This window comes from Erythrolamprus reginae, chromosome 1 (genome assembly GCF_031021105.1).
Source record: "Erythrolamprus reginae isolate rEryReg1 chromosome 1, rEryReg1.hap1, whole genome shotgun sequence".
Taxonomy (NCBI): Eukaryota; Metazoa; Chordata; class Lepidosauria; order Squamata; family Dipsadidae; genus Erythrolamprus; species Erythrolamprus reginae.
This window is the reverse complement of record NC_091950.1, coordinates 263,944,259-263,958,006: the sequence shown is the minus strand read 5'-3', so window position 1 is coordinate 263,958,006 and position 13,748 is coordinate 263,944,259. Positions and strand designations below refer to the sequence as shown.

General features: G+C 43.3%; 1 protein-coding gene across 1 annotated transcript in view; it reads left to right on the top strand.

Annotated features, from left to right (window-relative positions):
* Window positions 1-13,464, top strand: part of MYT1L (myelin transcription factor 1 like) — a 312,289-nt gene extending 298,825 nt beyond the window's left edge. The window contains exons 21-23 of the mRNA XM_070732934.1: window positions 9,948-10,039; window positions 12,601-12,704; window positions 13,309-13,464. Coding sequence (XP_070589035.1) covers window positions 9,948-10,039; window positions 12,601-12,704; window positions 13,309-13,464 — 352 coding nt within the window. The remainder of the gene's footprint in view (window positions 1-9,947; window positions 10,040-12,600; window positions 12,705-13,308) is intronic.
* The last annotated feature ends 284 nt before the right edge of the window (window positions 13,465-13,748 follow it).

Here is a 13,748-nt window from a genome sequence, read left to right as displayed (position 1 = left end):
GGCAAAAATTGACCCCTGGCCTAAGGAATGTAGTAATGTTGCACGATGGGTACTGGAGAGGGGTTGGAGCTTAGGGCATGGTTTAGTATTGCCTTGGTGAAAAGACCCATCAGGTTTGACGGGAATCACTAGAGGCATTTCCCATTTGGTAGAGTTTGTGGCTTTTAGAACCCCTTGTTCAATGAGCTTATCCAGCTCAGCATCAACTATTTTTCACAGTGCGAAGTGGACCCACCTTTGTTTCAGCTTAAAAGGGGCCACTTTGTGGTCTAGGCTTAAAGATATTGGGGTTCCCACATAACACCGCAGTGTTTCACTAAACACATCAGAAAACTTGTCAAAAAAACAAGAGTATAAATCAGGAACCACAGAATAAATGCCCGATACTGACAATCCCAAACTAGCGAATCAGTTCAACCCCAGAAGAGATGGCAATGGGTTGGACACAACAATTAAGGAAAGGAAACCAGAGAATTTCCCTTTCTGTACAAAAAATCTCCCTTCCCCCTTGGTGGGAATCTTATTTCCCTGATAGTCCCTCAGTTTTACACTGGCAGGGTGCAATTTGACCTTTGAAGGGTCAGATAGTAGCTGTGTAAGGTATCCCAAGACACTAGCCTCCTGGAAGAACCCATGTCCACTTCCATTTTCAGAAGTGCCCCTTCAAAAGTTACAGATACCGAAAGTTTTGTGGGCCTACCCCCAGTGGCTAAGAAGACTTCTTCCTCTCCATCCAACAGCTCCTGGTCAGGGTTGGTGGTGAAACAGTTGGTGTGGCATTCCACCAGTTGTTCAGGACCACAGCGTACAGGTGCAGGGCGGCTGGCGCCTTGATTGGGCCCATAATGTCAGACTATTGACCGGTGGCCCAATCTTCCACAGCGATGACAGGTTGCAGTGCGAAAACGGCAGGAGGTTGAGGATGCAGGTCTCCACAACTGAGATAGGGTGGGTCATTGTGTGGGCGTGTTCCATTGAGCACCCTGATGGACCAGTGTATGAAACCGAGAGGTGGTAGAGTGGAGGTGGCTGACTGTCCCTCTCTCGGGCTGCTGCTGTCAGCAGGTAAGCAGGTCTCCGAATGGACGCTAGGTAGAAAAGATGGTTGGCCACTGGGAGGCAGCATTGGATGTCAGCGAATGAATTAAAGGAAGACCCAGCGGCACAAGCCTCATCGATGGCAACAGCTAGGGTAAAGTTGGAACGGGCCAGGAGGCAGCGCTGAAGATACAGGTCTCGGACGCCACAGACAAACTGTTACAGCAGGGAGTGTTCTAGGTTCTCGAACTCGCAGTCACATGTGGCATCTCGAAGGGCAGCCATGTATTGGTTGATTGACTCATCCTCAGCCCCTGGATATGTCGTCTAAAGTTGAAACGGCGTGAAATAAAAGATAGAGTGTGAGCATAATGCTTCTTTAGCTTGGCCATCAGCTCATCCCGGGGCACCTCATAGACCACTTGGGTAGCCTCAAGTGCTCATGCCATGGAGAATATGGAGTTTCCACAAGCATTCAAAAAACACGCTTTCCAGCAGGCTCCCAATAGTTACGTTAGATCATTTGCTTGGAGGAAGCATTTGAAATGTTGTCAAAAATTGTCCCACGTATCAGAGGTGTGGTCAAAGGGATCAAAATAGGCAGGAAACATGCCTTGGTGAGACATTCTCAAGAAGTAAACAAGCAGGCAAGAGAGGGAGAAAAGAACAAAGGCATAGCAAGTAAAAAAGAAAGTGAACAGGCAATTTCGCTATCCGAGCAATGGGTAGGCAAACGCAGGCCAACTGACAGTTCAAGGAGATTGAGTTGACTGGGTGGTACTGGAAATTGTGCAGAGAACTAAAAAAAAACCGGAACAGGGAGTGGAGGCTGCAGGATAACTGTGAAAGCAGCAGACAGCAGGGGAAACCCTGGGGAATTCCCTGTGAATGAGAGGGGAAACAGCCGGGGAATCCCTGGAGGTCATGTGATAATGGCCTGGGGATCCCTGGTGGTCACATGGGAGGCAGCAGCTGTTCGGCGGCAGAAAGAGCGGCTCGGAGGCGATGGCAGAGAAGATCGGTGACGGCCTGGGAATCCCTGATAGTCACGTGGAAGGCAGCAGTTTTTTGACAGCAGAATTAATGACACAGTGGCGGCAGCAGAGAAAAACAGCGACCTCAGAGGGCAGCGGCAATAGTGAAAAAAATAAACTGCAACTGTGGCAGTGGCGAGAGGAAAGAGGGTGGGTGGTTGGGGAGCGGTAGCTGGAAGGGAGAGAGGCAGGAGCGGCGGCAACAGAGACTGGCCAGAAAATATTTCTCAGACAGACAGAAATTAAACAAAATGGTACTGCGACTCTGCAGACAGCATGGGTCAGGCTGAAGCCTCGTTGCCAGTGTTAAATCCAGGTAATGATGAGGCCGGCTACCACAGAATGGAACAGCTTTATTGAACACAAGAGAAGAACTTGGCAACCAACAACTTCTACACTTAATCCTGAACAATGCTGGCTACACCTGGCAGCGATATATATATGTCCCGCTGCCAGACTCTGCCAGCCAATGAGAACTTAGGGATTTCCCACTGGGGAAAAGGAACACACAAAGATGCTCAGTTGTTGCCTGGACATAACAAAAAGTAATCTGCATTTATTCTGCTACTTTTATTCTTAAGTATTTATCATTTGCTCTATCTATATAGGCAGTGATGAGCTACCAAAAGTTTTACTACCACACTGTGGGCGTGACTTATGCATTTTGTTTCAACATCTTTCAGTGCAAATTGGTTGCTCTTGGTTGGAGCTCCAAATTTTGCTACTGGTACTGTGTACCTGGCCGTACACATAGGAGCCCATCACTGTATATAGGTCACAATATATTTTTCCCTTATCTTCATTTTTTGCAGCGTTTTTGTATATACAATTTTTTTCCTCATCCATAATCTCTTTCAACCAAGCATCTTTTCCCACATGTCCTATTAGTTGCAACTCCACATCTTTCTGTGACAATCTATAGGATAATAATAATAATTTATTAGATTTGTATGCCGCCCCTCTCCGAAGACTCGGGGCGGCATACAAACTCTGTTCCAATATCCATCCCATTCTTCCCTTCAGCCATTTCCCAGTCATTAAGTCTGGAGATTAATCTATTACTTTTGGCTCAGTGATTAAGGAATCAAGCTAGTTCCATGTTGGATGTAAAGGCCAGCTATCTAATTTTGGGCTAATTACTTTCTCTCTCAGCCCAACCCACATCACAGGGTCACTGATGGGAAAATAGGAGGAGGAAAGTATATTAAGTATGCTTTCTATTGTGAGTTATTTATAAAAATAATAAAGCTGGAATAAAAATAAATAAATAAAATATATGCCTTGTTTCCTTTCCTATAGTCAACCTACTTTCAGATTTGTTTCTTTCAGTTTTCTTCCATGTTCAGTTTTAACCAATATCCACCTTAAAATTACCAGTAAATAGTCTATTCCACATTCTAAACCTCTCATCACATTTATATCTTGATTAATTCTCTTAATCTTTTAGCATTTATATTCATGTGTATACAGATCTTTTTCTAAGCAAATAGACACAACAAATAGTGTTCCATATTTACTAAACAATATGCCTTTGTTTACTAGTTAAAATGTAAATTTCTGTTGTATTGGTCCAAAAATGAACTAGTCATTCTCCAATGCACACGCAAGGAGAGTCCAATGTGGGTAATTCTCTAGTCTGATTGGAAGGGACTGAGTTCAATTTAAATATTAGGAAGGTACCGCCCCCTGGCCCTCCAGTCAAAAAAACTCAGTCGCAGTAAAGGGACTTTGAGTTTTCTTCTCTTCTAAAATTTGTAAATTTAAATCACAATTTCATCAATTTTTAACATCACAAATAAATTTTCTCTTCCTTTTATTAACAGGTAAGAGTTCTTCAAGCAAAATAAAAATAGCATACGGCAGACACCCTCCGCGGATGTCACCCTCTCGGCTGCCGCTCCTCCCCCACAAAACTCTCAATCCTCCTGAGGAGAGAAAAGAACACTAGAGAGTGGGAGAGAGCAACCGGGTTGCTGACCTCCGCGGTCATGCTCGGAGAATTCCTTTTAAGAACGGTTGACTTCGGAGGGGTCCGCCCCCTCCGAGGAACATACCGGCGCCGGAATTTATGGCAAGGATCTGGCAGTGAAATGAAGAATTTCCAAAGGCTGATACTGATGCCGGTGGGAGGGGCCTTCCTCCCAAGAGGATTCGTTGGGCCTCAGATCAGGCGGGAACCCCAAGCAGTGCCTCAGCCACCTGAGGGTTGCCTAGGCAACGGAAGCCGCCATTTAACCCGGGTGTTTTTTTCGGCGTTTCAAGGGTTGTCATGGGACGCCATTTTGTGACACAGATGAGTCACAATTTGCCTTAGCAATGTGCAGGTAAGAGCCGGTCTGTCATTTCACTGCTCTGAGAGAAAGAGATCGGCTGTGAGACAGATTTTGAGCCTGGTGTCTACAATCGTGAGTGGTGACTAAGATTAAAAAACCATGGCAGATCTTACAGTGCTTGTGGTAGATGGATCTACCACTAATAAACCCAGTGCCCCAAAGGGAAAGGCCTTATCTGATAAGGGAAAGTCCAAGTCCTCTCAGATGTCTTCACTCAGAGAGGCTGAGAAAAATATAAGAGCACTGGAGAAACAATTAGAGGCAACACAAAAACAACTACTGCCAGCTGCTGCCACAATTCCAGTGCCTGCATCACCACTGGCCTCCCCCATGAACTATGAAGGGGTAGTAGGCTTGGCTACAGATAAGGATTGGTCCCCAGACCGGTCCTCAAATCAAGCACCTGCCTTAAGAGTAGAATCATATGACACAATAAGGCAGACCCCAGCTTGGCCTAGCTATTCTCCAAGCATCCAGATGACCCAATTACCACAATATGGGTAGATGCCTACTGCAACTGCAACCTTTACACCTTCAGCTGCAGGCTTTCGGAGTTCTCAAGAGACATGGCAGAACATGCCCCCATCCTTATAAGATCTTATAGCCAGTGCTTACTCTCAGGGCGTAGCAGCAGGGGTACAACAATATGCCCCACCAGTAAAGCTCACCAAATGGCAGCATGGGCCCTTCATTCTTCAATCGAGCCACTATCTTATGGATCCAAGATATACAATCTAGAGTGGATCTGAGGGATGAACATCTTCGCCAGGATCTTAACAAGCTTCTGGCTGCCACTGAATTTTCAGCAGATGCCACGGTGAATGCAGCAAAATTTGCTTCCAGAGCAATGGCTTCTTCAGTGGCCTCACATAGATGATATGGCTACGCAGCTGGCAGGCAGATGTAAAATCCAAGTGGTGCTTGGCAACTTCACCTTTTCAGGGTGAAAAACGTTTTGGGGATGCATTAGAGGGAGTACTCATCGAAGACAAAGATAAAAAGAAGGTGATGCCAAGAACAAACGAGAGACCGGAATGGCACTTCACCCCTTTTAATAGGCAACAGCCCTTTCGGCTTGAACCCTCCTCAACTGTCACCCAAGGTTCGAGGCCATATTTCCAGGGCTCCTTCAATCAGGGCAATTACCGTTCAGACAGTGCGTATGGAGATCGCAACAGATCATATCAGCAAGGACGCCGACCCTTTAGGGGAAACAATAATAAAGGGTTTAAACATAACAAGTGACTCAGCAGACCTCCACCCTCTTGGGGGCAGGTTGCGGAATTTTGCAAGTGCCTAGGAGATCACATCCTCAGACGCCTGGGCGATCGCAACGGTGACACAGGGCTTGCGGATCGAATTCACTCAGCTTCCCCCAAACTGTTTTCTGCTGTGTCCTTCAGTAACCGACACACAGAAGAAAAAGTTACTGTACCAGGAAATTACTCATCTCCTGCAAATAGAGGCGATTGAGCAGGTTCACAATTCACAATGAGGCAAGGATTTTACTCAGTTGTATTCGTGGTTCCCAAGGCCTCGGAAGGATATCGCCTAATTCTGAACCTCCGCCAGTTGAACCTCTATGTTCTATACAGAAAGTTCAAAATGCATTCACTTCGTTCCATTCTCTCAGCAGTGCGACACAAGGACTTACTTACATCAATAGACCTCAAAGAAGCATATCTTCATGTGCCTGTCCATCCGGGACACAGACAGTTCCTACGATTCTGTCTTGATGGATCTCATTTCCAATTCAGAGAAATGCCGTTTGGACTATCCTCGGCGCCAAGGATGTTTACAAAATTACTAGATATCCTCACGGCAAAACTCAGACACCAGTCGTTGCGCCTGATGGCGTATCTCGATGACATAATAGTGTTGTCAAAATCTACAACACAGGCACGTCGAGATGTGTTATTCACCATAAGAACTCTTCAATCACACAGATTTACGATAAATTGGGACAAGAGTCACCTGACCCCAACAACGCGGCTACGCACCTGGGAACGATCATCGACACGAAGGTGTGTATGGTCTTTCTGTCCCAGGGAAGATAGACGAACATTCAGGAGACCTTCACTGGCCTTTCTGTCAAAGCTTTTGGGCACTCTGGTATCATGTACAGATATTGTGCCATGGGCTCGACACCACCTGCGTCCACTACGATGGCTACTTCTACCCTTTCAAAGAAGATCCAGCCACACACAGCGGAAGGTAACTCTCAGCCCAAAGCTCAGGAGGTCCTTACAATGGTAGACATCACCAATGATACAGCAAGGCTCGTCCTCCCAGAACCCAGTCCCACTGACTATAACAACCGACGCCAGTCTGATGGGGTGGGGGGCCCATATTTCATCCCATATGTCCCAGGGTCTCTGGGAGCCTCAAGACCTGCAGGAAGTAAACATCAACTTTCTAGAACTCAAAGCAGTATCGTTAGCTCTTAGCAGCTTTACTCAACTAGTTCGGGGTCAACACATTTTAATATGAACAAACAATGTCACCACACATGCCCACATCAATCACCAGGATCCCAAAGATTGATGAGGGAATCGGAGGCTCTATTCCGTTGGGCAGAATCCAACCTAGCCTCGCTCACGGCAGAACACATTTCTGGACAGGAGAATGTCTGGGCAGATTGGCTAAGCCACAGGACAGTGGATCCAGCAGAATGGCGTCTGGAACCCAGATTGTTTCGGGAAATATGCAATCAGTTTGGTACCCTGGTAATAGACCTTTTTGCCATGGACCAGAACACGCAACTTCCTCGATTATTCTCCTGCTTCCCCTCTCCGGGAGCAGAAGGAGTGGATGCTCTACGTCAACTGTGGCCAACAGGCCTACTTTATGCCTTTCCACCAACTCGAATCATCCAGAGGGTGATTCGAAAGATCTTAGAGGAACAGGCCGAAATACTGCTGATAGTCCCATATTGGCCATGCCGGGCTTGGTTCGCAGAACTGAAAGAACTATCTCTCTCACCATGCTGGAGGTTTCCAGATCACCTGGTCTCTCTCATACAGGGGGACATCCTTCACCCGGAACCACAGTGGTGGCAACTGACTGTGTGGCACTTGAGGGGGATCGCCTAAGGCGTCACCATCTGCAAGACATGGTCATTGCCACTATGCAAGCAGCGCACAGACCATCCACTAAATGTATTTATCAAGCCACATGGTCGGCCTTTTATGGCTTTTGCAAACTTCAAGAAGTGGATCCTCAGACGGCTTCAACTGAGATAGTTCTAACTTTCCTTCAGACAGGACTAGATAAAGGTCTCACTCCCAATACTTTGCGAAGAGATGTAGCAGCTTTATCTACTATACTAGTTCAAGATTACTACCATCCCCTGACTCATCACCCATGGATTAAGGATTTCTTATGAGGGACCTCTAATATCCGGCCAATGACGGTACATAGATACCCGTCTTCAGATCTGTCTTTGGTATTACAAGCCTTAACGGGGCCGCCATTTGAACCAATCCGAACAATTTCCTTACGTTTGATATCAATCAAAACTGTATTCTTGGTCGCAATGACCTCAGCCAGGTGCGTGTCAGAGATATCAGCCTTGTCGGTGCGACCTGATCTTTGTCAATTTCACCCGGGCAGGGTCATATTACGATGACCCAGCATTTCTGCCAAAGGTAAAGTCCTGGTTCCACAGGGCACAGGAAGTGGTTTTGCCAGACTTTTGTACGCACGGCACGCACCCCTTGGAACTGAGGTGGCCCAAATTAGATGTGTGTCGAGCTTTAAAGATCTATGTTCGCAGAATGCAACCGTTCAGAACTACCGAAACCTTGTTTGTGTCATTTTCATCTCAGGCCATGGGCTCCAAGGTTTCGTCTCAAACCATCAGTCGATGGCTGCGTGACTGTATTGCGGAAGCATATAAGGCAAGAGGCTATCGGATCCTGCAGGGGATAACTGGACATTCAACTTGTAGCTCGGCTACATCAGCAGCATGGGCTATGCAGGCACCCCTCAAAGATATTTTCAGGGCAGCCACTTGGGCGACTCCGTCCACTTTCGTAAAGCACTACCATATTGACTCATTTGCCTCCTCGGAGGTGGCCTTTGGGAGGCGAGTGTTACAAAGTGTGTGCTCAACTCCAGCGCCCCTGGTCCAGCCTTCTCCCTCCCTAAACTTAAACTTGGGTATATCCCACATTGGACTCTCCTTGCGAGTGCATTGGAAAAGAACCGTTGAACCTACCTGAACGGTCTTCTCAATGCACTGCAAGGAGAGTCCAAACCCACCTGGCTTTGGACCAGGACCACTGCTACTTTTTCTGGTTGATGAGTTTAACGTTATCTTTGGCTTTCCAGTTGTTCAATAAAAAAAAAATCATGGTTTATTGCTCCTTCATTTCTTTTTGAGTGGAGGGCCAGGGGGCGGTACCTTCCTAATATTTAAATTGAACTCAGTTCCTTCAAATCAGACTAGAGAATTACCCACATTGGACTCTCCTTGCAGTGCATCGAGAAGACCGTTCAAGTAGGTTCAACGGTTCTTTTCAGAACCAATCCGGTGTCGAAAGCGGCAGACTTTAGGTCTCTGCATTTAAACCAGTTAATTGGTCTGACAGTATTAAAGAAGTAAAATCAATTTATAATCAATTGAGGAAAATAAGTATGAATTATACATATCACTTCTTTAAGAAAAGATCAAGCTATTAATTCATATGCTTTGGAAATATAAAACCTACTATTTATTAGTTTTACTTTTATGGCAAATATTTTTCTAATTATTGTCACGGTAAACTATATGTTACTTTGATCCTAGAAAAGCTAATCAGGATTCAACCAATTGATGATTGGGAGCCTACAGGGAGAACAAAGAGTTTTTCAAAAATTGTATATCCCAGAAAAAATAGTAATCTGTTTCCATGTCATTGCAAAAAAAAAACCCAGAAGTTGAGAGTGATTTCATAGATGCTTCATGTTTTCATTTTTATTTAGACTAGATTTATCTCATCTCAGAATGTTGATAACGAACCTGGCTGCTGTTATAACATTTCACTGCTTGAAAATAAGGCATCCCCCCCCCATAACAATAACTGTTGTTCTAAGTATCAAATACATTTTTATGGCAAAATTACATTAACTTCAATATTTCAGTTTTAATATTTCATTTTTGATATCCTAGAATACCTGCAAATTAGCTTGCATGTAGTGAAGAGTATAAAAATAGTGTATCAGATACTATAAGACAACATATTAATGACTCTGAACAAAACTAAATATTTTTTCTTAGCTAATATACATTTTGTATGTATATTACAAAATATATGTATTTTCCCAGTTAATGTTTATATTATCGTGAATGTATCTCTTGTTTGTACATGCAAATATGAACTATAGAATATTAAACATAAAAGATTGAACTTCTCTGAGAATAGTTCCTTTTCAAAAAGCAGTATCTTCTTAGTGGTAGTTGGGAGAGATTTTCTTCTAATGCTGTTTCCATGGTAGCTTTAGCTGACAGATTTACAATCAAAGGCCAATTAATAGTTCTTTCCTTGCTTATTGTCTACAGTCTATCAGGATGCCCCAGAGCTACATCAGCAATGAAGAGAGCAAAGCTGTCGGGAGAACAAATGCTTACAATAAAGCAGCGGGCTAGTAATGGTAAATAGTAAATGCTTCTGAAATTAAATGACATTGAAACCTTATTTCAGGATGATGAGATTAATTTACTCATTATGATAATGTAGAGTTCTTTTAACACAGTTTTTGAATCCTTCTCAAGAAGTCATCAGAGTACAGTGTATGAATCTACTGTTGCTGTGACAATTTCATCCGCACTATTCCGTGTTCCTCTTCTGGTATGGATTGAAGTAGTAAAATAAACTCTCAACAGAAGGCTGTTCTAGCTACATTTTCTTCAGAAGCAACTCTTACTAGGTCCAAGAAATTATATAAAAACAGTCATGTATTTCATTCTAAATTCTTTAGGCTAATAATAGGCATTAACTTCATCTCTATTTAGTTTGATAGTATATTTAATTGCCATAGCAATTTTATTATTTATTTATTTATTTATTAGATTTGTATGCCGCCCATCTCCGTAGACTCGGGGCGGCTCACAACAGCAATAGAACAATTCATAACAAATCTAATAATTTAAAAACATTTTAAAACCCCCATTATTAATCAGACATACATACAAACATACCATACATAAATTGTATAGGCCCGGGGGAGATATCTCAATTCCCCCATGCTTGGCGACAAAGGTGGGTTTTAAGGAGTTTATGGAAGGCAAGGAGGGTGGAGGCAGTTCTAATCTCCGGGGGGAGCTGGTTCCAGAGAGTCGGGGCCGCCACAGAGAAGGCTTTTCTCCTGGGACCTGCCAAACGACATTGTTTAGTTGACGGGACCCGGAGAAAGCCAACTCTGTGGGACCTAATCGGTCGCTGGGATTTGCGCGGCAGAAGGCGGTCCCGGAGATACTCTGGTCCGATGCCATGAAGGGCTTTATAGGTCATAACCAACACTTTGAATTGTGACCGGAAATTGATCAGCAACCAATGCAGTCTGCAGAGTGTTGGTGTGACATGGGCATATTTAGGAAAGCCCATGTTTGCTCTCGCAGCTGCATTCTGCACGATCTGAAGTTTCCGAACACTTTTCAAAGGTAGCCCCATGTAGAGAGCATTAGAGTAGTCGAATCTCGAGGTGATGAGGGCATGAGTGACTGTGAGCAGTGAGTCCCGGTCCAGATAGGGCCACAACTGGTGCACCAGGTGAACCTGGGCAAACGTCCCCCTCGCCACAGCTGAAAGATGGTTCTCTAATGTGAGCTGTGGATCGAGGAGGACGTCCAAGTTGCGGACTCTCTCTGAGGGGGTCAATAATTTCCCCCCCCCCCAGGGTTATGGACGGACAGATGGGATTGTCCTTGGGAGGCAGAACCCACAGCCACTCCGTCTTATCCGGGTTGAGTTTGAGTCTGTTGGCACCCATCCAGACTCCAACAGCCTCCAGGCATCGGCACATCACTAAATTATGTAATTTGCTATTTATATTTTTCCAAAGGCCACTCAATATTTCATATCCTGAAATATTTAAAAGACATCTAAAACAATTTAAAACCATAGAAAATTTGTCTTTTCCAATGTCTTAGGCCACCCCTATGAAACGGGCGTTTGATCCACAAAGGAGTCCCGACCCCCAGGTTGAGAACCACTGTTCTAGAATAATATTTCTATATTCCTGCACTGCCTAGACTCCATGAGGAATCAGAATTGATTGGAATCTAGTAGCATGAATATATTGTAAATAGAATAATCTTTAAATATAATGATTTGAGTTTGATTTAAGTATCAATTCTTTGTATAGAATTATTGTTATTCATACATGAGTATAGATAAGCATAATTTTTATTTAAAGCATAAAAGGCCATTAACTTGGTTTAAACAAGTTCCAAAGAATATGGCATCCGTGAAAGAGAAAAATAAAAGAAGGAAAAATATGTCATATTTTGTCAAAAATATGTTTTTGACATAACTCTACAAATGTAATGAATCCAACTATCTTCACCATTGCATCAACAAGAGTTTTATTTGTCCCTTGAAGTTGTTTATTCAACATATTTCTGCTAAATGACTCACAAATACTTTATTGTCAATGATTACAAGGTGTTCATTTCAGGCTTGTCATTTTAAAAGCCACTAAGAACATCAAATAGTTCCATTTAGTGGGAAATGCTTTGGTAGTTCAGTAGGTGGGAGTGAATCACACAGACCTGGCAAGGCCTACACATGCATGTCCCAGCCCCAGATTGCTCTGAGAGGAAATGTCTTGCAAAACATGGCCTGGGACAACACAGACTAAAAATAACTGTAAATCTAACAATTTCTTACTTAAACTTGGGTTCTGCTATCCTTACTGTATCCTTACTGTTGGGCTTTCCCTAGCAGCTATCTGAGGGAAGCCCAGCAGTCTCTTCTGTTTTTCACTTGGCTAAGTGAAAAACAGACACCATAGCATCTGTGAAGATCCTTAACTTTACCCTAAACAACTCATAGGCACAAGGAATTCATACCGTCTCCAACACTTGTAGAGTACAATTGTCCTGCTACTTTCTTAGTATTCTGTGACATTCCAGGTGTCATGGTTTCCTACCGGCTTAATCTGTTTTATTTCCATAAACTTCTCACTTTGATTTTATCCTTTTACTTAAACAGGAATAGAAAATGACGAAGAAATTAAACAGTTAGATGAAGAAATAAAAGAGCTAAATGAATCCAACTCCCAGATGGAAGCTGATATGATTAAACTTCGAACTCAGGTAACAGTTTTATAAAGCCTTAAATTGAGCCTTAAATTCAGACAGATATGTGCACACAAACATACAACAGACACTCATCCATACCTCACACACCAGACACGTGCATAAATGGAATGATCCTGCAGAAAAGATGCAACTGTTTGCATCTTACCCTGTAGCCCCCTGAAAAGCTTTCCAGATTGGGAATATGCTTCTAAACTTACTTGCCAAATATCATTTCTCCCTCTTTTTTCAGTGGGAGCATGACTGAGTCTCATGCAGGGGTGGGTTCCACTTACCTTTGTCACCTGTTCGCATTGCAATATTTCATGCATGCATGTCCCCCTTGTGCATGAATAACAAAAATATTCAGGGGGAAAATGTAAAAAAATTGGTGGCGCCCATGGACTGCACTGACAGAACCAGATCTGCAATGCCATTGTGAGGTCACCATAGGGTCACTATCAGTTCCGGCCATCCAGTCCGAACTGAGAGGAACCTACTCCTGGTTTCATGACTGAATCCATTAGAATTACTTTGGATACAACCTAAAATTATTGAGCTAAAATAATTATTTGCTTTTAAATTGTCATGTTTTACATTGTGCAATCATATGTTCTTTTAGATTACCACAATGGAAAGCAACCTGAAGACTATAGAAGAAGAAAACAAAGTAATTGAACAACAAAATGAGTCTCTCCTTCATGAATTGGCCAATTTGAGCCAATCTTTAATTCATAGTCTAGCTAATATCCAGCTACCACATATGGTAAGTGATTGAAGGCTCAAATAAGGAATTAGGCAGTCTTCTTCACCTCATACAGTAGATGTCTTTTTGTTTTTATGTTTATGACTCCTCAAGCAGATGGAGATTTGCGATATCATCCCTGAAACCATAAAGATAAATTTAACTGCTTAAAAAGAAATGGTGGGCCAAATCCGATGTCTCCTGTAAAATTAAGTAAGCTTTAAACTAGGCCTTTTTAAATGTATTAAGAAAATATGTCATTGTGCTGTGATAGTTTATTTTGCATATATGAATATACAAAAAAAAAGCAATTAGAA